General features: G+C 52.7%; 2 protein-coding genes across 2 annotated transcripts in view; both read left to right on the top strand.

Annotated features, from left to right (window-relative positions):
* The first annotated feature begins 211 nt into the window (after window positions 1–211).
* FOXC2 (forkhead box C2) overlaps window positions 212–20,636 on the top strand; it is a 64,364-nt gene continuing 43,939 nt past the window's right edge. Inside the window, exon 1 of the mRNA XM_049864688.1 lies at window positions 212–2,325. Within this exon, the coding sequence (XP_049720645.1) occupies window positions 650–2,155 (1,506 nt within the window). The 5' untranslated portion in view covers window positions 212–649 and the 3' untranslated portion in view covers window positions 2,156–2,325. The remainder of the gene's footprint in view (window positions 2,326–20,636) is intronic.
* FOXL1 (forkhead box L1) lies at window positions 11,906–12,990 on the top strand. Its single transcript, XM_049864689.1, has one exon. The coding sequence runs from the start codon at window positions 11,906–11,908 to the stop codon at window positions 12,926–12,928; it is 1,023 nt and encodes a 340-aa protein (XP_049720646.1). The 3' UTR covers window positions 12,929–12,990.

Genomic DNA, 20,636 nt, shown 5'->3' on the forward strand with positions numbered 1-20,636 from the left:
ATCTGTTCAAGTTGGTATGAAGCTGCAAAAAGTCTGGCTCTGCGCGTCTGGGTCTTAGAGCCGACGGATTCCGGGGCTCCTCGCCCCGATTGGTGCCAGCTCCCCACAGCTGCCGGCGGATTGGCCTAAAGTTCCATGAGAGGGCGTGGCCTGAGGAAAGTAAAAACTGGCTTTCGCAAGACGACTTTTGAAACTTTTCCCAACCCCGAAAAGGGACTTGGCCTTTTTTTCCGGTCTCGGCAGGCACCCGCTGCGGACCGCAGAGCGCCGATCTGCTGGGACTTGGGGGCCACCTTGCCCTGTCCCCCGCGCGCAGGCAGAGGGGCAAGCCTTGGTCCCGGTCTCCTGCCGACCCCTTCCGGAGCGCGAACGATCAGTGGCCAGCGGCGCATCCCGGCGCGCCCTCCGGGATGCCGCTCCGCCCGAGCCGCTGAGCGCGCCCCTCTCGGCCTCGGCGGCGGCGAGGCTGGCGCGCCCTCCGCTGCGCCGCTGAGGCTCCCGGCGCCGGGCCCCGCCGGCTTCCTCTCCTCTCTCTCTCTTGCTCGCTTTCGCTCTTGCTCTTTCTCTCTCGCTCTCGCAGGCCCTTCCTCGCTAGCTTGCCCGGCCGCGTCCGCGCGCGCAGGCGGTGGCTGGCTGCCCCAGACGCAGCATGCAGGCGCGCTACTCCGTGTCGGACCCCAACGCGCTGGGAGTGGTGCCCTATCTGAGCGAGCAGAACTACTACCGCGCGGCCGGCAGCTACGGCGGCATGGCCAGCCCCATGGGTGTCTACTCGGGCCACCCGGAGCAGTACGGCGCGGGCATGGGCCGCTCGTATGCTCCCTACCACCACCACCAGCCCGCGGCGCCCAAGGACCTGGTGAAGCCTCCCTACAGCTACATTGCGCTCATCACCATGGCCATCCAGAACGCGCCCGAGAAGAAGATTACCCTGAACGGCATCTACCAGTTCATTATGGACCGCTTCCCCTTCTACCGGGAGAACAAGCAGGGCTGGCAGAACAGCATCCGCCACAACCTCTCGCTTAACGAGTGCTTCGTCAAGGTGCCGCGCGACGACAAGAAGCCGGGCAAGGGCAGCTACTGGACGCTGGATCCGGACTCGTACAACATGTTCGAGAACGGCAGCTTCCTGCGGCGGCGCCGGCGCTTCAAGAAGAAGGACGTGCCCAGAGAGAAGGAGGAGCGCGCGCACCTCAAGGAGCCGCCCCCGGCTGCAGCCAAGGGCGCCCCGGCCGGGCCCCCCCTAGCGGACGCCCCCAAGGAGACCGAAAAGAAGGTGGTGATCAAGAGCGAGGCGGCGTCGCCGGCGCTGCCGGTCATCACCAAGGTGGAGACGCTGAGCCCCGAGAGCGCTCTGCAGGGCAGTCCGCGCAGCGCCGCCTCCACGCCCGCCGGCTCACCCGACGGCTCGTTGCCCGAGCATCACACCGGGCCGCCGAACGGGCTGCCAGGCTTCAGCGTGGAGAACATCATGACCCTGCGAACGTCGCCGCCGGGCGGCGAGTTGAGCCCCGCGGCGGGGCGCGCTGGCCTGGTGGTGCCGCCGCTGGCGCTGCCCTACGCCGCTGCGCCGCCCGCAGCCTACGGGCAGCCGTGCGCGCAGGGCCTGGAGGCCGGGCCGCCCGGCGGCTACCAGTGCAGCGTGCGCGCCATGAGCCTGTACACCGGCGCCGAGCGGCCTGCGCACATGTGCGGCCCTCCTGCCCTGGACGAGGCCCTCTCGGACCACCCGAGCGGCCCCACGTCGCCCCTGAGCGCCCTCAACCTCGCCGCCGGCCAGGAGGGCGCGCTCGCCGCCGCGGGCCACCATCACCAACACCACGGCCACCACCACCCGCCCGCGCCGCCGCCCCCGCCGGCTCCCCAGCCACAGCCGGCGCCGCAGCCCGGGGCTGCCGCAGCCCAGGCGGCCTCCTGGTATCTCAACCACAGCGGGGAGCTGAACCACCTCTCCAGCCACACATTCGCCGCCCAGCAGCAAACTTTCCCCAACGTGCGGGAGATGTTCAGCTCCCACCGGCTGGGCATTGAGAACTCGACCCTCGGGGACCACCAGGTGAGCAGCAATGCAAGCTGTCAGCTGCCGTACAGGTCCACGCCGTCGCTCTACCGCCACGCAGCCCCTTACTCCTACGACTGCACGAAATACTGACTCCCCTGGGCCTCCCCTGCCCCCGGCCCGCTCCAGCTTTGCTTCCCAGACCCGGCCCTCCCAGACAGTTAAGGCTGCAGAGACGCAAAAAGAAACCAAACATGTCCACCCACCTTTTCTCAGACCCGGGAGCAGAGAGCCCGGCGCGCCAGCCCTCTGAGAAGCTGCAGGTAACTTTAATTCGCCGCCCCGTTTCTGAGATTCCAGGAAGTGCCTCTAAGGGGTGAATACTGATTTTTAAATCCCCCTCCCCCGCCATATAAGCAGGATGGCTGTGATCGGCTCCTCTCGGGTTTTCAAAAAATTAAGTTATGGACCAAATCCCATAGCGACCAGTAATGACTTTCTGTAGAGACTCACATAGACGTGTGTATGTGGGCCTCTATAGATTAATGTACGTGCTGTGTGTAATTTTAAATTTCTCTAACCGTGCTGTACAAACGTGTGGATTTGTAATCAGGCTATTTGTTGTTGTTGTTCAGAGCCATTAATATAATATTTAAAGTTGAGTTCACTGGATAATTTTTCATCTTGCCCAACCATTTCTAACTGCCAAATTGAAGTAGGGAAACTTAGGCGGTTTTTTTCACCTTGTACAATTATGCGATATAATTCTCTTCTCAGCTGTAGGTCTTTTACAAAACAAGAAAATAATTTATTATTTTTGTTGTCAGCGGATAAAGAAGTCAAGTATCTGATACTTTTTATTTACAAAGTGTGATGGTTTTGTATAGTAGACTTCACCCTGAGAATTCCTAAAAGAAAGAAAGAAAAAAAAACTTCAAAAAATTTAACTTCACCTGTGTTTGTCTTACATGGTCTTAATTGTTGTACTTACCTTAAAATAAATCCATGTTGTTTTTCTGCCCAAAATTCGGACAGTGTGTGTTCTCGCATTTTTTAAAAAATGAGGTGTGTTTGCAAACCCACCTGTTTTGATTATTTTTGTTACACCGGTGGGCATATGTGTAGACTTATACAGCTCATCACAGAAGAGTGATATTGAGTGTGGGAAAAGCTTTTGATTAATTAAAAAATCCCACCCTGGCCAAGAAATTTCAAGTCACCAGCCAGTTGGATGGGGGCGACTGAGGACTTTGCGGGGGTCATTTGCCGTGATACATTTTGTTAAATGCAGAAAAAACATGCCCGTGGTCAGAACAAACAGTGCCACTCCATCTGAGTTTCCAGCCGTCCCCAATTCAGGGGGCAGGATAAACATTTCCCCTTTGCTAACTACTACTGAGGGGAAGTCTCACTGTCCCTGTCCCCTGAAATGCAGGCTTTCTTGCCCACTTCCATGGGTCTCCAGAAAAGAATATGAACTGGGCCAGCAAAGGTTCAAAGAGAAGTCCACAGCATTTCCCTCTTGTTCGGCGGTGGAACTCAGACCTCTGTACTTCGGGATTTGATTTAGAAATCCTTTCCTGTGTCATGGTCAAAAATTTCAAAACCTCACTGCCCTTCAAAAACAACTTTCAACGCTTATGCGATTCTAAATGCCTCAACGTTTCAAGACGTTCAGGAACAGGGAGACTATTTTTCTTTTCCATTGTGATTTCTTGTCTTTTAAATTTTTAAATAGCAACGTAGCCTTGGCAAAATGTGGCTAGGGGGATGGCTTTATTCTGTTTCATCGGCTGAATACCGCAACTCCCGCACTGACTTCGGAGTTCGAATTTGGAGGCCAGAGCTTCACCAGCCCCTACCCCAGCAGGTGAGCTGTAATTTGCCAAGGTAAAGTTCCTGCGAACTTAACACTTCAGGTGGAAAAGATTTTCCAAAGGGCAATTTTGCTCCATGCGGTGGCATTGCAGGTAACCTGGGTGTTGGTGTTGTTGGTGTTGTTTTAAACGTGGCATTTTGTCTTCACGCTCTGCTGAAACAGACTTGGGGGAAAGCTGGAGGCATACCCCCCTCCCCGATATGTGCAATCCCTGATTCTTTCAATGTGTGTTATCAAAGCAGGCAAGTGGTCAGGACTTAGGGGTCAGGACAGGTTTTATTCCTTTCCATAGCTCCCTGGAGAGGGAGTCTGGTGCCCGGCTTTCAGCAGGCCCCCCACACCACACGTTTTTTGGTTGAGTGAGCAGACACGGGAGCTAAAAAGAGAGAGGGGACCTCTCTGAGCTGTGGAGTGAGGTGGTCTCAAGCTGGTCACCGCCTCTGCCACTCGGTTTCATTTTGCCCCTGCTGTCTTTAAGCTCTTTGCCACCAGAGAAGAGGAGGGTATTCTGGATCCTGAGCAAGCTGGCCTCCTCCTGCCCCAGATGTTCCAAAGATGCCTTCCTGAAAGCTTTGCCCTCATCTTAAGATTTGGGACCCTTGGTTTTCCTGACGAGGCCTGAGACACACGTGGAAAATAAAGGAGCTAGAGGCGCGGGGTTGGGGTGGTCTGAGACCCGTGTAGCTACTGAAATCGCGCTGGCTTTTGCAGCTTTAGGAAGGCTCCCTAAAAAAGTCCCTGCTCTGCATGGGTCGGCCAGCCCAAGTGGGCAGCTGGGGGGGTCCCCCCCTTGGAGGCAGGGCAAGGGGCCTTCCATTCTCCTGGAACTTGAGCACTTTGGGGGGTTGTATTTGCGGCTTGATTCGGGCATCTGGAGGAGGCGGATGGTGAGCCAGGACCTTGGGAGGTGTAAGGCCCAGGAGCTTCGAGACGCACCACGGGGTCCCCAGAGGCGTCCTCAGTCGAGGCCTTGGGTCCGGGATGGGTGCGGGTGAACCGGAGGCCGGGCCCGTGTGCTGCGCGCTGCGCTGGGAGCTTGTCTCAGCTCCGGACGGCGCGAGGTGTACCCGGAGACGCGCGGACTTCCGGCATGGGGCTTAGCGGTCTCGGGGCGTCTGGCTGCGCTCCCCACGGGCGGCGTGGGACCCGTAACGCCCAGCTCTGAGCCGCGGAGAGTCGACGCGCCTGTCCGGCTGCCTTGGCTCTTAGCGGCGTCCTGCGCGTCTGCTGTGGAGCGAGGCTCAGGCTGTCCTCGCTCGACGTTTCGGCGTGGCCCCTTCCTTAGGCCCTCGGAGCTCGCGAGGCCCAGGGCCTTTGAGGGAAAGGGAAAAGGAGGCAGGCTGCGGGCACTTGGGGATGGGTGGCCTGCGGAAACGCAGAGCAGTTTGCGTGAGGCAATGTCTAGATACCAGTCTCCTTCCCGACCCAAGAAGATACGGCTTGGAGGTCGCAAATAGATTGCAAATAAAATGAAAGCAACTCAGACAGCAAGGCCTACAGCAGACACCTTCTTTTTCCCTTGAGCTAACCCCGCAGCCCCCGGGCCGGCTGTGGCTGAGTGGACTGCGACTCTAACCAGGGTCCAGTTTGACAGATACGGGCCGCCCGAGGCGGACACCGTGGCCTCAGAGCGTTCCCAGCGTCAGAGAGGCTGCAGGCTAGAGTCGCCTGTGTGCTCCCCTCTTTTTGGAAGATCCGAAGGCGCCGCCCCAAGCTCACTGCTGTCAGTGAGGGGGACTCGGCCCAGGCCTCTCTCTGAGAACCAGGCTGTCCTCTGCGTAGCAAGGCGGCCCCCACTGCCCTGGATCAAGTAGCCTGTCCCCACAGATGCCAGATTCGGGTGACTCACATCCCGGAATGACTAGCGTTGGGCTAGAATTAGAAGACCCCATCTGCTGCATAACCAGGCCACGCCCCTTCTCTGGTCTCCGTCTTCTCATCTGCAAAATGGCCAGGTCAGTGCAAGGCCATAGCAGGACCGCCTGCACCTATATTCCTGCATAGCGGGGCCCTCGGTTAGCCCGTTACGCTCCCCTGCCAATATCAGAAGGTAGAGGGAGGAGAAAGGTAGGGGGCTGGGAACTGGGGCGTTTGGCTCACAAATCTTTCCGGGAGCATCTCCCTTGTCTCCTGAGCCAGCTTGGGGGTCACTACTTGCCACACTGGTGGCTCTAATCACAGAGAGCACAGTTCCCATCTAGCCCTAAACCAAGCATCTCTGATCCCCACCTCCAAATCCAAAACTGGGGATTGAGGGCTTGGGGCAGGTTGGCTGATGGGAATTTGTTGATAGTCATCAACCTAAGTTGGTTGAAGAGAGATACAGAGAAAGAAGTCCATTAATTAATAAGTAGAACAGAAGAAGGTGCTGGGATCCTGAGCCTATGCCTGGTGGCTCAAGGAACATTTGCCAGTGTTCCCCCCCCCACCCCCTGCAAACACCCCTGTCCGATCTCAGAATGTGATGGGTGTGGATACCTCAAGATCTGAGGTTTTACTCCTTAGGTGCTGACCTGATACAGATGGCTGGGGAGCTGAGATTCCACTCCTCAGCACCAGGTGAAACAGGACCCCGCTGAACTGGCGCCCACGCCCTGCCCTCCACCCAGTGAGTGCCTTTTTGCACCACACACTCGAAATTCTTTCCCAAACTTCAAGAAGCATTCCCTGCCTGCCTCTTTCTTGCGTGGCCTCAGCTCGCCAAAACATTCGAAATGTTTGCTTTTTGCCATAGGCATATAAGGAAGGGGGTGGAGGGCTTCAGGGATGCTGGAAGTCAGGCAGCCCCAGTGAGGGACAGCCTCCTTTGTGGGGAGATGTCCCCCACCTTTAACTTTTGCAAGCCTTTACCTTGCCTTTTCAGCATTCTTGCTCTACAGCGAAGGCAGAAAGATGTACCTTGTGTAGACTTTCTTCGCCTTTCAATCACAGTGCTATGGTTTTTCCCGTGTGAGGCTTGCGGGGTCTAATTGTGGGGACTGATCCTGGGGCCATGGATGGGTGGAAGGCTGAAAATGGGGGGTGGTGAGGTGGCAGGATGACAAGGGTGCTGGTATCCAAGGTCCTTTTAAGGAAATGGAGCTGGGGACCATTGGGAAGGGGTCCCTGTCTCTCTAGTCTCTTGGGGTGTGGCTTGGTGCTCTGGGGACCTCAGTCTGTGCCCGCCTGGCTGGGAGATGGGGGAGGGGGAGGGCAGAGAGACCTCTCTGAGCCAAGTTTCAGAGCCCCCGGCCCTCCCCTTCCCCAGCTGCTTCCCCAGTCCCAACTCTCACTCTGCCTGGAGTTGTTTTTATGGGCAGCTGAATTCAGGAGAACCAACTCAGGCCCTTACCAGCAGGGTTCATAGGACCTCCAGCACGTTATCTAAGCATTCTGGGCCAGTTTCTCAACTGAAAAACAATAGGCTTATCAAGTAGGTTATTGTGAGCATTAATGAACCTAATGCACGTCGGCAAAGAGCTTCCAGCAGCGCCTGTTCACAGTGAGGACTCACTATGTTAGCTGTTAGGATTGGTCTGGATAGCTGAAGAGAAAGGATTCTTTGATCTCAGTGCACTGTATGCATGTGACCTAACTGCCCCTGTTTAGACCCTGTAAATACTTTCTGGGAACAAGGTGGGCTATAAATAAAGCAGTAATTTGGAAAATCCTGTCCAGCTTTCTGGGCTCTGTTCTGCACCATCAGCTGACTCCACCAACCATCAGTGTCTGGACCCTAGGCTGGCCCCCCACCTTACAAGAAGCAGAAGACCCTGCCCCTGATCTTTTCAAAGCAGTAGAGAAGGGGGGGCTTCTGGCTTTGGGTGGGATCCTAAGTGAGGACCCTGGGGCTTTCTATTTACAAAATGCCCCAAATCTTGAAGCTCTGGAGCTGCCGAATATTTCTCTTCTCTGGGGAGCCTTCCCCACCCCCCATTGTGCAGAAACCACACTGCAGACCAATCTCTCTCTCTGTCTCTGAGTCCCTGTGGTCGACTGAGCATGTCAGACTGAGCAAGTCAAACTGCAGAGGCCCCACTTTCAAGGCCAACAATGTGGATTCCCATCCCTGTTTTGCCATTTACAACCTCCATGATATCAGCGTATTCTGTGCCTAGCCACAGTTTTCTCATCTGTAAAATGGGTGGATTCATCACCCCTACCCCCATAGTTGGTGTGAGGGTTAGTAAGAGAACTTCCTCAAGGCCCTCATGGTCTACACATGGCACCCATTATAATATGACTGCTTTCCTGTCTTTGGAACACTTGCCTGTGTGCAGCCTCAGGCATGCTAACTTCCTGGGCCTCAGTTTCCTGGACTGCAAAATGGGAATGACAAAGGTTTCTACTTCTTAGAGGTGCATGAGGATGGAATGGCTTAGTAGTGCTGGCACATAGCCAAAAACAAAAACAAAAAACTTCAAACCCTTTGCCGTGCAGTCGATTCTGACTCATAGTGACCCTATAGGACAGAGTAGAACTGCCCCATAGGGTTTCCAAGGAGCACCTGGTGGATTCAAACTGCTGGCCCTTTGGTTAGCAGCTGAACTGTTAACCACTGTGTCACCAGGGCTCCTGGCACATGTCACATAGCAGTGTTCATTAACATTTATTAATCTTATTGTTAGTATCATCCTCCTGAGCATTTTCCGGTTGACAGTAGGGTGATTGCCTAAGTCCTACATCTGTTTCCACCCTTGCCCTTCTCACACATACTGCACTACCATACAGTAGAAATTTACATCTATAGTACATATAACTTGTTAGCTGTATTTCACACCTGGAAAAGTGATGCAGATACTTGGAGAGATGAAACAGGTAATCGCTAGCTGGTACGCAGACGTTTTTATTCACCGGTGCAGCTGGGGAAGGATGGATGCAGATGGTGCATCTCCGGGGAAGGGGGAGGGGCTCCTTTTTTTCCTGCGGCCTCTTTAGTCGCTTGGTGCCTGGGATCCGCCCAGCCTCCCCAGGGGCACACCTCCCGCGTCGTCCTGAGGCTGGGAAGGGAATGGAGCCATCTGCCCCGATCTCTCAAAGAACCCAGTTTCTGCTCGGGCCCCAGCGTTGGACGTCGTTCTCAAGTACCAGAGCCGCCGGAGGTCGCGGGGCACCCACCGACTCCGGAGACGAACGCGCTTCTCTGAGAACCTGCAGGACACTTTCAGGCTGTCCCCATCTGGCTCTCTGGGACAACACCTCCGCCCGGTCGTCTCCCAAGCTCGGCTGCCCTCCACCCGGCCTCCGGGTGTCCTCTCCCAACAGAGCTTCCGCACGAGGGCGCATCCGCTCTCAGACGCTAGGGGCTGTGCGGTGCGCTCCCCGGAAAATCCGCCCCAGCGCGCAGCTCCTTAGTCTCGCGGCCCCTTCCTAGGCTCAAGTTACAGATTCTTCCCCTGGGAGCCCAGGAGACTTGCTCTCGCCGGAGCCCAAGTGGGACCGGGGGAGCGCCGCGGGAGTTCTGCCGCTGGAACTTCGCGAGTCGTAGAAAACATCTGCAACGCCCTGGGCCGGGCGTGCCTCTCCAAACCGCGACTAGAACGCGGGTATTTTCTTTCTTTACGTCCGCGCTCCGCCCACCCTTCCCTAGCCTAGCTTGTCCCCGCCCGCGTCCCGGCCCATGCCCAAATAGAGTGGTGTTTATTATTGCACGAAGTCAAGCTCGGATTTGCTTTAGAGTTGAGAAGACTCACCGGGGCCGCGCGCATTTCGGGAGAGGCCAGGCTGTGTGTGCTGGGCCAAGGGTGCCCGGGAAGATCCTGGAGTGGCTGCAGGGTGCAGAGGTGGGGGTGGTACAGAGTGACACCCGTTTGTCTCTTGGCTTGGGGTCGGGTAGAGCGGGGCCGGAGGTGCAGCCACACTTGAGCTTGCCCGGGGGCGCGTTAATCTGGAGAGGCTGTTTGGCTCCGGGGCACTGTGGGGCTCTCGGTTTGCAAAGGTGCAGTCATTTTGTTTCTCTTCACCCCAAAGTTCAAAAGGGGTGCCCCAGGAGGAGCTAGGGTTCCTGAGAGAGAGAGCAACGCCCCGCTGCCTCCTGGCTAGGAGGCCCCTGTCAGGACCTAGGCCGCCTCAGGCCTGGCTTGGCCTAAGTCAGAGTTGCAGCGCTGCGGAGGGAGGCCTGGGGGTGTCCCAGGGCCGGGCTCGGCTCTGCCTCAGGCGGTGCCTGCACCCAAACCGGTTTTTCGACCCTGACTGCGACTTCCTTTTTGGTGTTTCAAACTCACCGGTTCCCTGCGTTCTAATTACTCCATAGGCCTGGCATCCGGAAACCCCCAGACACGTGGGGGTATTTTCTGGCCTCCTCATTGTGGAGTGAGGTTCTCCGTTCCTTCTCTGTGTTCAGGGGCGACCTGAGGCTCACTGCTAGTCCCCAGGCTGGTGCCATCTTTCTGTGACAGTGGCAGAGACCTCCGACAGTGCGCATTCATCGCCTCTGGTCCATCTGCCCTGGGCTCTGCCCCGACCATTTCTCACCTGGTTCTCACCCATCTCACTCCTCTTTGGTCTCCTCTCCCATTTTACGCAATGAGACGCGAATTCAGTTATCCTGTGTGTTTTTTCCTTTTAAAAAATATTCATTGGCCATCATAAACAGGAACCAGTCATGCTGCATGCTCCCCCTACCCTGTAAACATGGTGGAGTGGGGGGAAAGCCCCCTCCTTCTCAGTCAGCATCCTCAGGATTTTTTTGATTCAAACCCTGACGTGGCTAAACGCAAAACAAGAAGGGAGGGTTGCTTACACCCCAAGGTGGGTGGGTGGGGGAAGAGGCAAGCAGGCTTCCCAAATGCTAAATGTAATCACGGGCCAGCTGCGTGCACTTGTAAAGTTGTTATAACCCCCCTCCTTGTTATAAACAGGAAAGCGCAGGATATAAAGCAACAGACCCGCATTCACAAATACCAGCTCTCCCGCGTCAGCTGCCAAATTCCCCTTTTATGGTGTTCCTAGCTTGCAACCTCAACCGGACCAGAAAGACCTTAGTTTCAACCCCCCCCCCCAACTCTCCAAACGGGTTTATTTTCAGACCTCCCTCAACCGAGCTATGGATCAGGTAGGTACCCCACACCCTCTCCAGCTCCTCGGTGCCCTACACTAGCTTCTGGAGAAACTGGGCACCAGGAATAAGCCTGTCCCCTTCTCCAGATGCCCCAGGAGTCCTGGAGTGCCCCCTCCCCTCTTGGGGATTCTAGGCCCCTAGAGAATACTGCCCCATATGGGGCCTGATGGGTATCTTTCCAGAGAGGGCTTTATCTCCTTCTCATCAGAGAGGCCAACTTTTTGGATGGACATGCCTCCTTCCTTTCCTCCCTACCCTACCTCCCAAGATCTCTAAAAGCTTTCAAGAATCTCAGAAGACATTTTACAACATGGTGCCATCTCCACATCTCCTATCAAGCCTGTGAGAAGAAAAGCCCTTTTGTGAGAGGCCAGCTGGGGCTCCCCAGGTCAGACGGAGAAGCCACCCTGCGCCCCCTCCCCACCTTCGGCTCTCCACCCTGGCTGGCGGACCGCTCCAAGCCACTGCGGTCCACATCCTGCCTTCTGACTATGTGTGCTTACAGCGTCAAGGGGTGGACGTGATATTTCAAACATCAGATCAGTGCGTTTATATATTGGGTGCCCGGAAATTTTTCCAAATAAACACAGCTTGATTCAACTTGGGTGGGCGGACTTATCAACAGACTAATTCTATAAACAAATGAAGGAATAGCCCCGAAACCGATTGGCTGGTATCAAAAAGACACGTGGAGGGAAAAGCTTGGAGTTTTTCAGCAATGAAATTTTAATTAATGTGGGTGGGCTGAGAACACAACGACTGTTTATCATAGACAATTTATTTTCCAGCGCTAAGTCAACATATAATAGCAAACTTACAACAATTATTTAACATTTCTAAGGCCATGAAGGAGGGCCAGAGCTCGGCGCGGCCGGGGAGCGCGGCAGAGCAGGAGGCAGCGACGCAGCGGGATCCCCGGGAGGGCTCTGGTGGCACAGGCCGCGGTCCCTGAGCCCCGGGGAGCGCAGCGCCGGCTCCGCGCGCCATGAGCCACCTCTTCTGCCCGCGGCTGCCGACCCTGGCTGCCTCGCCCCTGCTCTACCTGTACGGCTCCGAGCGGCCTGGGCTGCCGCTGGCCTTCGCCCCCGCGGCCGCCCTGGCCGCCTCGGGCCGAGCCGAGCCCCCCCAGAAGCCGCCCTACAGCTACATCGCGCTCATCGCCATGGCCATCCAGGACGCGCCCGAGCAGAGGGTTACGCTCAATGGCATTTACCAGTTCATCATGGACCGCTTCCCCTTCTATCACGACAACCGGCAGGGCTGGCAGAACAGCATCCGCCACAACCTCTCTCTTAACGACTGCTTCGTCAAGGTGCCGCGCGAGAAGGGGCGGCCCGGCAAGGGCAGCTACTGGACGCTGGATCCCCGCTGCCTGGACATGTTTGAGAACGGCAACTACCGGCGCCGCAAGAGGAAGCCCAAGCCGGGCCCCGGGGCGCCAGAGGCCAAGCGGGCCCGGGCAGAGACGCTGCCCGAGGCGGCGGGCGAAGGAGTTCCCTATGGCCCGGCGACCCCCCGCCCTGAAGAGGGAGGGCCCGCGCGCCCCTCACCCGCCCCGGACGGACCCTCTCCGCCAGCTCCTCTCCCCTGGCCGGGGCCCGGGTCCCAGGACGAGGACGCGCGCGACGCTGTCCAGAGCGCAGCGACGGTGGCCGTTAGCCAGCCAGGGAGCAAGGCGGAGAGCCCCGGGTGCCCTCCGCGCCCCGCCTCCCGAAGCTCTCCGAAAGGCGCAGACAGGGCCAAGAGCTTCAGCATAGACAGCATCCTCGCGGGGAGGCCGAGCCCGGAGCCCGCAGCAAGGGTCGAGCTCCCAGGGGGCTCCAAGCCAGGCCCCGGAGGCGGCGGAGTGGGCGCCTCTGTGCTAGCCAGCTCCGCCGGCCTCCGCCCGCCGTTCAACGCTTCCCTGATGCTCGACCCGCACGTGCAGGGTGGCTTTTACCAGCTTGGCATCCCCTTCCTCTCCTATTTCCCCCTGCAGCTCTCGGACTCGGTGTTTCACTTCCAGTAAAGCCAGCAGTGGTGGGGGTGCCTGGCCTGAGTCGTTGAGCGATCGGCTACCGGTGGGAAAACTAGTCATGATCTTTTACAAATTATCTTTTCCTCTGCCGAAGTAGGGATTCTGGAAAGTGTCTCCAACCTCTGCGCGCGTGGGGGACCCGATCCCCGCCTGCTCCTCCGCAGCAGACCCTTTCCCGCCGCGGCTAGTAGCGGCCTCAGAGATTTAACAGGCCGGCCCCCTCCGGGACTGGGCATCCCAGACCCTCCAGCGAGCAATTCCTTGGCCTCAGGCCAGTCTAATGGCGTCACCTTCCGCTACCCACCACAGGTCCTGCGCCTCCGGGACCCGAGCGCCCAGACAGCCCGAGGCCAGGACAGACGGACGCAGTGTGGTCGTTTCCATCTGGGAACTGCGGCCTGACCAGCTCGGTTCCCGCTGTGTGGCCCAGGCTTGGCTTCGAGCCGGTCTGGGTGGTGGTGGTTCTGTTCACAGCTGGGTTTGTCCCTGGAGTCCAGTCGTCGGGGGCACAGGGGATGACCCCTGTGTTTCAGGTTCTCTCCGAGATCTCCCGCCTGGGCAATGTCAAAGTGGAAGCTGAGACACCACCAAGAGCAGTAACATTTTTATTTCAAGTAGAGGTTTTTTTCTCTTTCTTTCTAGACTGTAAAAGGAACACGCTTTATTCTTTGCCTAAATACATGACTCTTTTGCTGTAGTGATTGCTCTTTGAAAACCTCTCTATTAACAACTTCTATTAAGAAAATGCACTACGTATAATATAGCATTTGGTTCCATTATGATAGCCCACTAGTCAACGCTCATTTCAGCAACTTTTGTAACAGCCGATAGCAGCCCTCTTATCTTTTCGTTTTTTTCTTTTAAGAGATCAAAAGATTTCAAGGGACACCGGAAGGGAGGGGGGGGGGGAAGATGCAGACAACGTCATATTTTTTGATTCCCATGTTTTTTCAAGACCTACGTTTGGTTTTTGTTACATTTTCCAGAATTATGTAGCTAAGGACTACTTTTAATCAAACAAGTTTGGTAAAACAAACAGAAAGCAGATGGAAAGAGGGATGGGTTAATGCCTGGAAGCGTGAGGGATCTGCTGGTGTTGGCTAGAGGGGCCTCTCTGGACCCCAAAGAACAGAGGCTTGATGGGAGGATTCTTTCAGACACCCTCAGCCGACCCCATTCCCAGCCCACTACCAGCTTCTCCCTCCAAGCCCCCACCTGGCAGGCCTGGAGCCTGCAGTTAAATAAACACCTTAACTAAATGGCTGGAAGTCTGCAGGAAGGTGGAGAGGGAGGCAGGGCTCTGTAACAAGGGTCTGGGTAAAAAAATTAAGATTTTCACATCCCGGTTCAGCTTGGAACTCTTTGGAAATGCACCCAACCTCTTATGGCGTCTGTATATGTGTTATTGCACAGATTCTGAGATTTGACTTCCTAAACCTCAAAGTGGAAACCCTGGTGGCGTAGTGGTTAAGAACTAGGGCTGCTAACCAAAAGGTTGGCAGCTCAAATACACCAGGCGCTCCTTGGAAACCGTATGGGGTAGTTCACCTCCATCTTATAGGGTTGCTATGAGTTGGAATTGACTCAATGGCAATGGGTTTAAACCTCCAAGTAAATTTTATTTTTTCTGGTGCAGGCAAGCTACAGAAAGTCATGAATCCTTGGCGGTAGACAGAGAGGGGTCTTCGAAACAACTTTCAGAGTCATTTCCAAGTCATGTATACAAATTAGTACAAATTTTAAATCAAGAGGGCCTGTCGGTTAGTAGCTCAACTACTAACCAAATGGTTGGAGGTTGAAGCCCACTTAGAGGCACCGCAGAACAAAGGCCTGGTGATATGCTTCCAAAAAGATCACACCCTTGAAAGCCCTGTGGAGAAGTTCTGCTCTCACACACATGGGGTTGCCATGAGTCAGAATCAATTCGACGACAACTGGTTTGGTTAATAATGTTGGAAAAGACATGTTTCAGGCAAGCGGAATAGTTTAATCATAGCAGGCACAGAGTTGGCTTTCTGGAAGCTCATTCTTAAGACCACGCTGACCCATGAGCTACAGACTCAGAAACATTTACAGGACTGGGTTCTCCTGGGCTAGTGGGAAGACTCTGGGGAACTGTAGAGGGTGCTTGGTTTTGGGGATTTTGAAGCACCCCCATTGTTGAGATCCAGGCACACCGAGATGAACTGAAAACAGGGTAGAAGGGCTGTCATTGGATATTTTGTTATCCCAAACTCTCAGCCTCTGTGAATAAAGTTGTGTTTTCATTAACCTCTCCCTGCCTGGTTCACTGGATCACTGGGGGAAATAAACAAACAGTGTAATAGGAAAGAGGAGACTGGGATTATACTTGGGAGTCATGTCAGCATCTCAGAGGCCCCGGCTTCTGAGGAGGGCAAGTCGTCAGAGCGGAGGAGAAGGGGCCAGCTGCAAGAGGGCGAGTGGGTGCTGCCTCCATGGCAGAAAGCAGAATGAATAATTCTGCTGTTTTAACTTTTCCTTGCAGTGTTTGCTTTGCTGTCTTGTGTATTTTGTTAATTTTTTGATGGCTATTTTCTGGTGTAGCCAGTGATTCAATACTGCTATTTTAAAAGGATAGTATTTTAGAGTTAGAGTTCCCAAAAGTGCAGTATACACTTTTTTTTTTTTTAATAGCACAGACAAAATGCAGGAGTGTGTATATGCTTGGCTAAGTGTGTTTATACATGCACAGGAAAAATTCTGCTGTCTGATTCCTGCTTTCATCTGGTTTGGGAAGCTAAGAGGAATGGACAGTGAAGGGCATTTTCTATGGAATCTACACAATTCCATGTGTGTTCTTCACTATTGAAGAAAAAGGAGGCTTTGGATCTTAGTAACCCAAACAGATTTTCTAATGATTCTAAATTTAATCATTGGCTCAACAGTGTGGCTCAAAGAGACCAAGAAAGGGTTCCTGCTTCTTAATTAAAACAAAATCTCAGTTATATTTGGGGTAGACCAGAAACAACCACAGAATTCTACTTTTATGCCATCTGAACAAGTGTCTCTTTTCTCTCATCTAAACAAAGGGAATAGATTAAGTTTTCTGAAAATCCATTTTACTTCAAGCCCTAATTACACACACAGACACACACACACAAGTATGGGTGCACAGAGGGTAATAGGGAATATGGCAGGTGCATTTATAATGATATATGTTTGTGTGCATATGTGATAAATATATCAATGTTCTGTACACATGAGTGCTCAGAAATTCATCTTTTTGCACGTAGGTGGGACAGATGGACTCAGGTCAACTGCTTCAACTATTTTAAATTAACCCAAGTATGAATATCTTTTGAAAGATTTTTGTTATCCTTGTACTTGTAGACAAAGAGCATTTATTATTTGTGTTATGATAGTGAAATGAACAAAGAATTTAAAAAAGATACTTGGAAGGCATGCCAACATTGAGAACTTGACTTCCATGACTTTAACAAGGACAGAGCACTTTGAAAGGGCAGTTTTGATTGGTTTGGGCTTGCTGTTTGCTGGCTCTTGTAGAAGCTAATGGCCTCCCAGGTCTCAAATGCCCTATATGATTTTTGAGAACCAGAGTAGGATGTATTTAGCCATTTTCAGGGAATCATGCCAGTCTGAAAGGGTTTCCACGTGTGGTGTCTATCACTCTGTGCAGAGTGGCCAACGTGTGTCTGCATGTGGGCTAAAGAACCAGCCTTCTAAGATGTGACTGCTCCAGCTGAAGGAGGCTGGTGTTAAGCTCACTCAGGTGGGTGACCCTCCTAGTGATGGGCTGCACCTCCAAGTGGGAGCCATGACTTTGTGTACACCCCAAATCCAGATGGCTGGCATCTTGCTTTCATGAAACCAGGGTGCATCCTACAGTTAAAATTCTTATTTATAATCCAAGTGGTAATAAGCGAAGTACATCATTTAAAATAGCCTGGGTTGTTGGAAAAGTAAAATAAAATTATTTGATCCATGTGTAAATCAGTTTAAAATTTTTGCCCAAAGACCGAATGATCAGTTCTCTACTCTGCTGTCCTTATTGAAAGCCCACCTCTGGTCCAGAGTCAGGCAGACACCATGGATGTGGGCAGTGACCTGGAGAGAGGCCACAGGCAGTGGTGAAGCCCAGGTGGACCTGGGAGGGGGCTGTCTCTTCTAATGGCATCCAAATGTCAATTGCACTGGCCAAATCAAATGGGTGGCTTGAAGGCCAGATGTGGATTCAAGCCAAGGGTGTACACCGTTGTATGCAAATGGGGCCAAGTGCAAATTCGGCTCTCCCACTTGGGGATGGTGAGAGGGGTGTGGAGGGGGCCTGTCATAAGCCCCAAGAGGTACACAGTCAACTAGTCAACCAAGAGTATCTTTGTATACCCTGACAGAAAGAAAATGGAGGCCTTGGGGGCAAAGATTCGGTCTTGGCTTTCTTCCAGGTTAAAAGGCGTCCTGGTGGTGCAGTGGTTAACTCCTTGGCTGCTAACCAAAATGTCGATGGTTTGAACCAGCCACTCCACGGAAGAAAGATGTGGGCAGTCTGCTTTCCTAAAGATTACAGTCTAGGAAACCTTATGGGGCAGTTCTACCCTGACCTACAGGGTCTCTATGAGTCAGAGTTGACTCAACGGCAACAGGTTTGGTTTAGTTTACCCTTTACTAACTTCATGTACAGGTGGGGTTAGCTATCTTAATCTGGTTAAGGCCTTGGGGCCCACCAGACAGAGACTAGTAATCCAGCTCTGCCTTTACTTACTGTGTGATGGTGGACATGTGACCTAACTCTTCTGTGCCTTAATATTTCTCATTTGTAAAAACAAGGATAATGTTAGTAACTGCCTCACAGAGCTGTAATAAAAAAACCAAACCAAAACCAGTGCTGTCGAGTCAACTCCGACTCATAGCGACCCTATAGGACAGAGTAGAACTGCCCCGTAGAGTTTCCAAGGAGCGCCTGGTGGATTAGAATTGCCGACCCTTTGGTTAGCAGCCGTAGCACTTAACCACTACGCCACCAGGGTTTCCAGAGCTGTAATAGGAGTAAATTAAATGGTGCATATAAATCTGCCACAGTTCTCATCTGTAAAATGGTAGTGATGGGAAGGCCTCCTGCATGGGGGTGTTGTCAGAGTTAAATTAGTTCACGTGTGTAAAATATCTGACACAGAAAATGCTCAGGAAATGGTAGGACTGATTTCTGTATACAGACACAGTGTCTAAATGAAATGTGTTTGTTCTGAGTCCATTTGTGACATTTTAGTTCTGAAAGAAAAACACGAGCTGGCAATTCGCTCACGTTGTAGGAAACCAGTAGGAAAAAGAAGACTCCTGGTGGGCTGACTCCTCAGGTTCCCCCACCCGAATAGGCTGGGGCCCATTTTCATCTCTGTTGCCACATTTCCTCTCTTGAGATGGTCCAACCATTTGAACCTGAAACCAAAAGCAAAACAAGCTGTGACACAAGCCCAGGAGGACGGGAAGACTGTCAGAGAGATGGTTTTCACAGGCCGGAGAGCAAACCTCCCTTGGCGCTCCCTTGCTTTGCTCAGGCAGGACAGGGAGCTGAGAAGCAACCTCCCTGGGGCTGGCTGGCTGGCCATTGTGAACCTAAGGGTCTTGGGAATGAGTGAAGCTCTTCCTTTCTGCACTAAGACTGTTGCTGTAGACTGAAGGCTGGCTCCATCCCTTTCCTGGGGGGAGAGGGACCAGGCCCCAGGAGCAGTTTTCCCTAAACTCGCGCGTCTCCGAGCCCGCCTTATAAAGTGTAAAGAACATTTCTTTTAAATACTGTGGCTAAATATAGCAGGAGCTTGGTCAGCTAGAACATTTTTAGAAAGCACATTACAAATCAGGAATGTTTTGGAGAAATAAATAAACTTTCCCACATTTTTGGACTTGAAGCCGGCATTGCGAACTCTTGCAGGCATGATATGGGGTGGGCAATGACTAGTATAAGGCCGGGCACTGCAGAGGGTGCTTGCGGGTACCCGGTGCACACTGGGCAGGATTCCTCCTTAGCTTCACTGGTGGAATGCATCTACTGAGGTTACAAGGCCAGTTGGGGCTGGGAGTTAAGCACTGGGCTGCTAACTGCAAAGGCTGGCGACCCACTCAGAGGCTCGAGAAAGACCTGGAGATCTGTTCCCATAAAGAGTTGAAAATTGACTCGTCAGCACCTAACAAAAAGAGCGGCTAAATAAAGGCCACTGAGTAACACAAGAAAGTGTCGATTAAGAGAAATAAATCGATTTCCAGTACGTTTTCTTTCTTGTCTGTGCTGTTTCTTTAGGGTGTTTACTGAGACTTCCACAGGTGATGAGAACAAGCCAAGAAGGCAGTGGTTCCAGGCCTCTCTGTGTATGCGGATCACCTGGCCAGCGTTGACAGTCCGCTAGTGCCTGTGTCTTAGCCCCAGAGATTCTGATTCAACTGGCCTGCAGTGGGTCCCGATATTGGTATTTAGATAAGATCCTCAGGCAATTCTGCTGTGCAACCAGGGTTGAGAACGACCTTAACGAGGGATAAAATCCATCGGGTGGATTTGTAGGGGCATAAGGAAGTGTATAGCCATTTGCACATCTCTTATTCTTTTTTAATTTATCCATATTTTTCAATTTGCACTTGGTCAAAATAGACTGTCAGCCTCTTTTCATAAACTACATTGTCCTTTTCTTTGTGAAGAGCTGCCCTCCACTAACAAACCCACGATGAAAGCCTCCACCAGACTGAGTCCAGCACAAGTAGATGGTGCCCAGCTACCACCATCGACTGCTCTGACAGGGATCGCAATAGAGGGTCCTGGACAGAGCTGGAGAAAAATGTAAACCAAAATTCTAACTCACAAAAAAAGACCAGACTTACTGGCCTGACAGAGGCTGGAGATACCCTGAGAGTATAGCCCCCAGACACCCTTTTAGCTCAGTAATGAAGTCACTCCTGAGGTTCAACCCTCAGCCAAAGATTGGACAGGCCCATAAAACAAAACGAGACTAAAGGGGCACGCTAGCCCAGGGGTAAGGACTAGAAGGCAGGAGTGGACAGGAACACAAGGTTGAGAAGGAGGAAGTGTTGATATGTTGTGGTGTTGGTATCCAATGTCACAAAACAATGTGTACTAATTGTTTAATGAGAAGCTAGTTTGTTCTGTAAACCTTCATCTAAAGTACAGTATTAAAAAAATAAAATAAAAGTTAGATGTGTTCATGCAAGAAATGTGGAAAATACTAAAAGGGAACAAACCTTTAATCCCATCACCAGAATTACCTGTGATCCTGTAATCATCTGTAATCCTACCTCAAGAGATTATTGTCAGTTTTTCCAATGCATTTTGGTATTTCCTTCAAAGTCATTCTATGTATTGAGATATAGATGTATATATGTGTAACATATCCCTCTAAATTATTTTTTAAATATATACCCCTCTAAATTGCTTTTTCGTTAATGTCACCACCACCACCATCATCATCTTCACCATCATGACCATCATCATCACCATAATCATTTTCTATATATTTAAAAATTATGTATTTCCCCTCTAAATTGGTTTCAACTTCATCAATGTTACCACCACTATCATCATCATCTCCATCACCACTATCATCATCATCATCACCATCACCACCATTGACACTATCATCATCACCATCATCACCATCACCATCACCATCATCACCAAAGAGCATTTCAACCTTCCCTGTGCAGTGCACATGCAGAG

The sequence above is a fragment of the Elephas maximus genome, chromosome 21 (genome assembly GCF_024166365.1).
Source record: "Elephas maximus indicus isolate mEleMax1 chromosome 21, mEleMax1 primary haplotype, whole genome shotgun sequence".
NCBI classification, from domain to species: Eukaryota; Metazoa; Chordata; class Mammalia; order Proboscidea; family Elephantidae; genus Elephas; species Elephas maximus.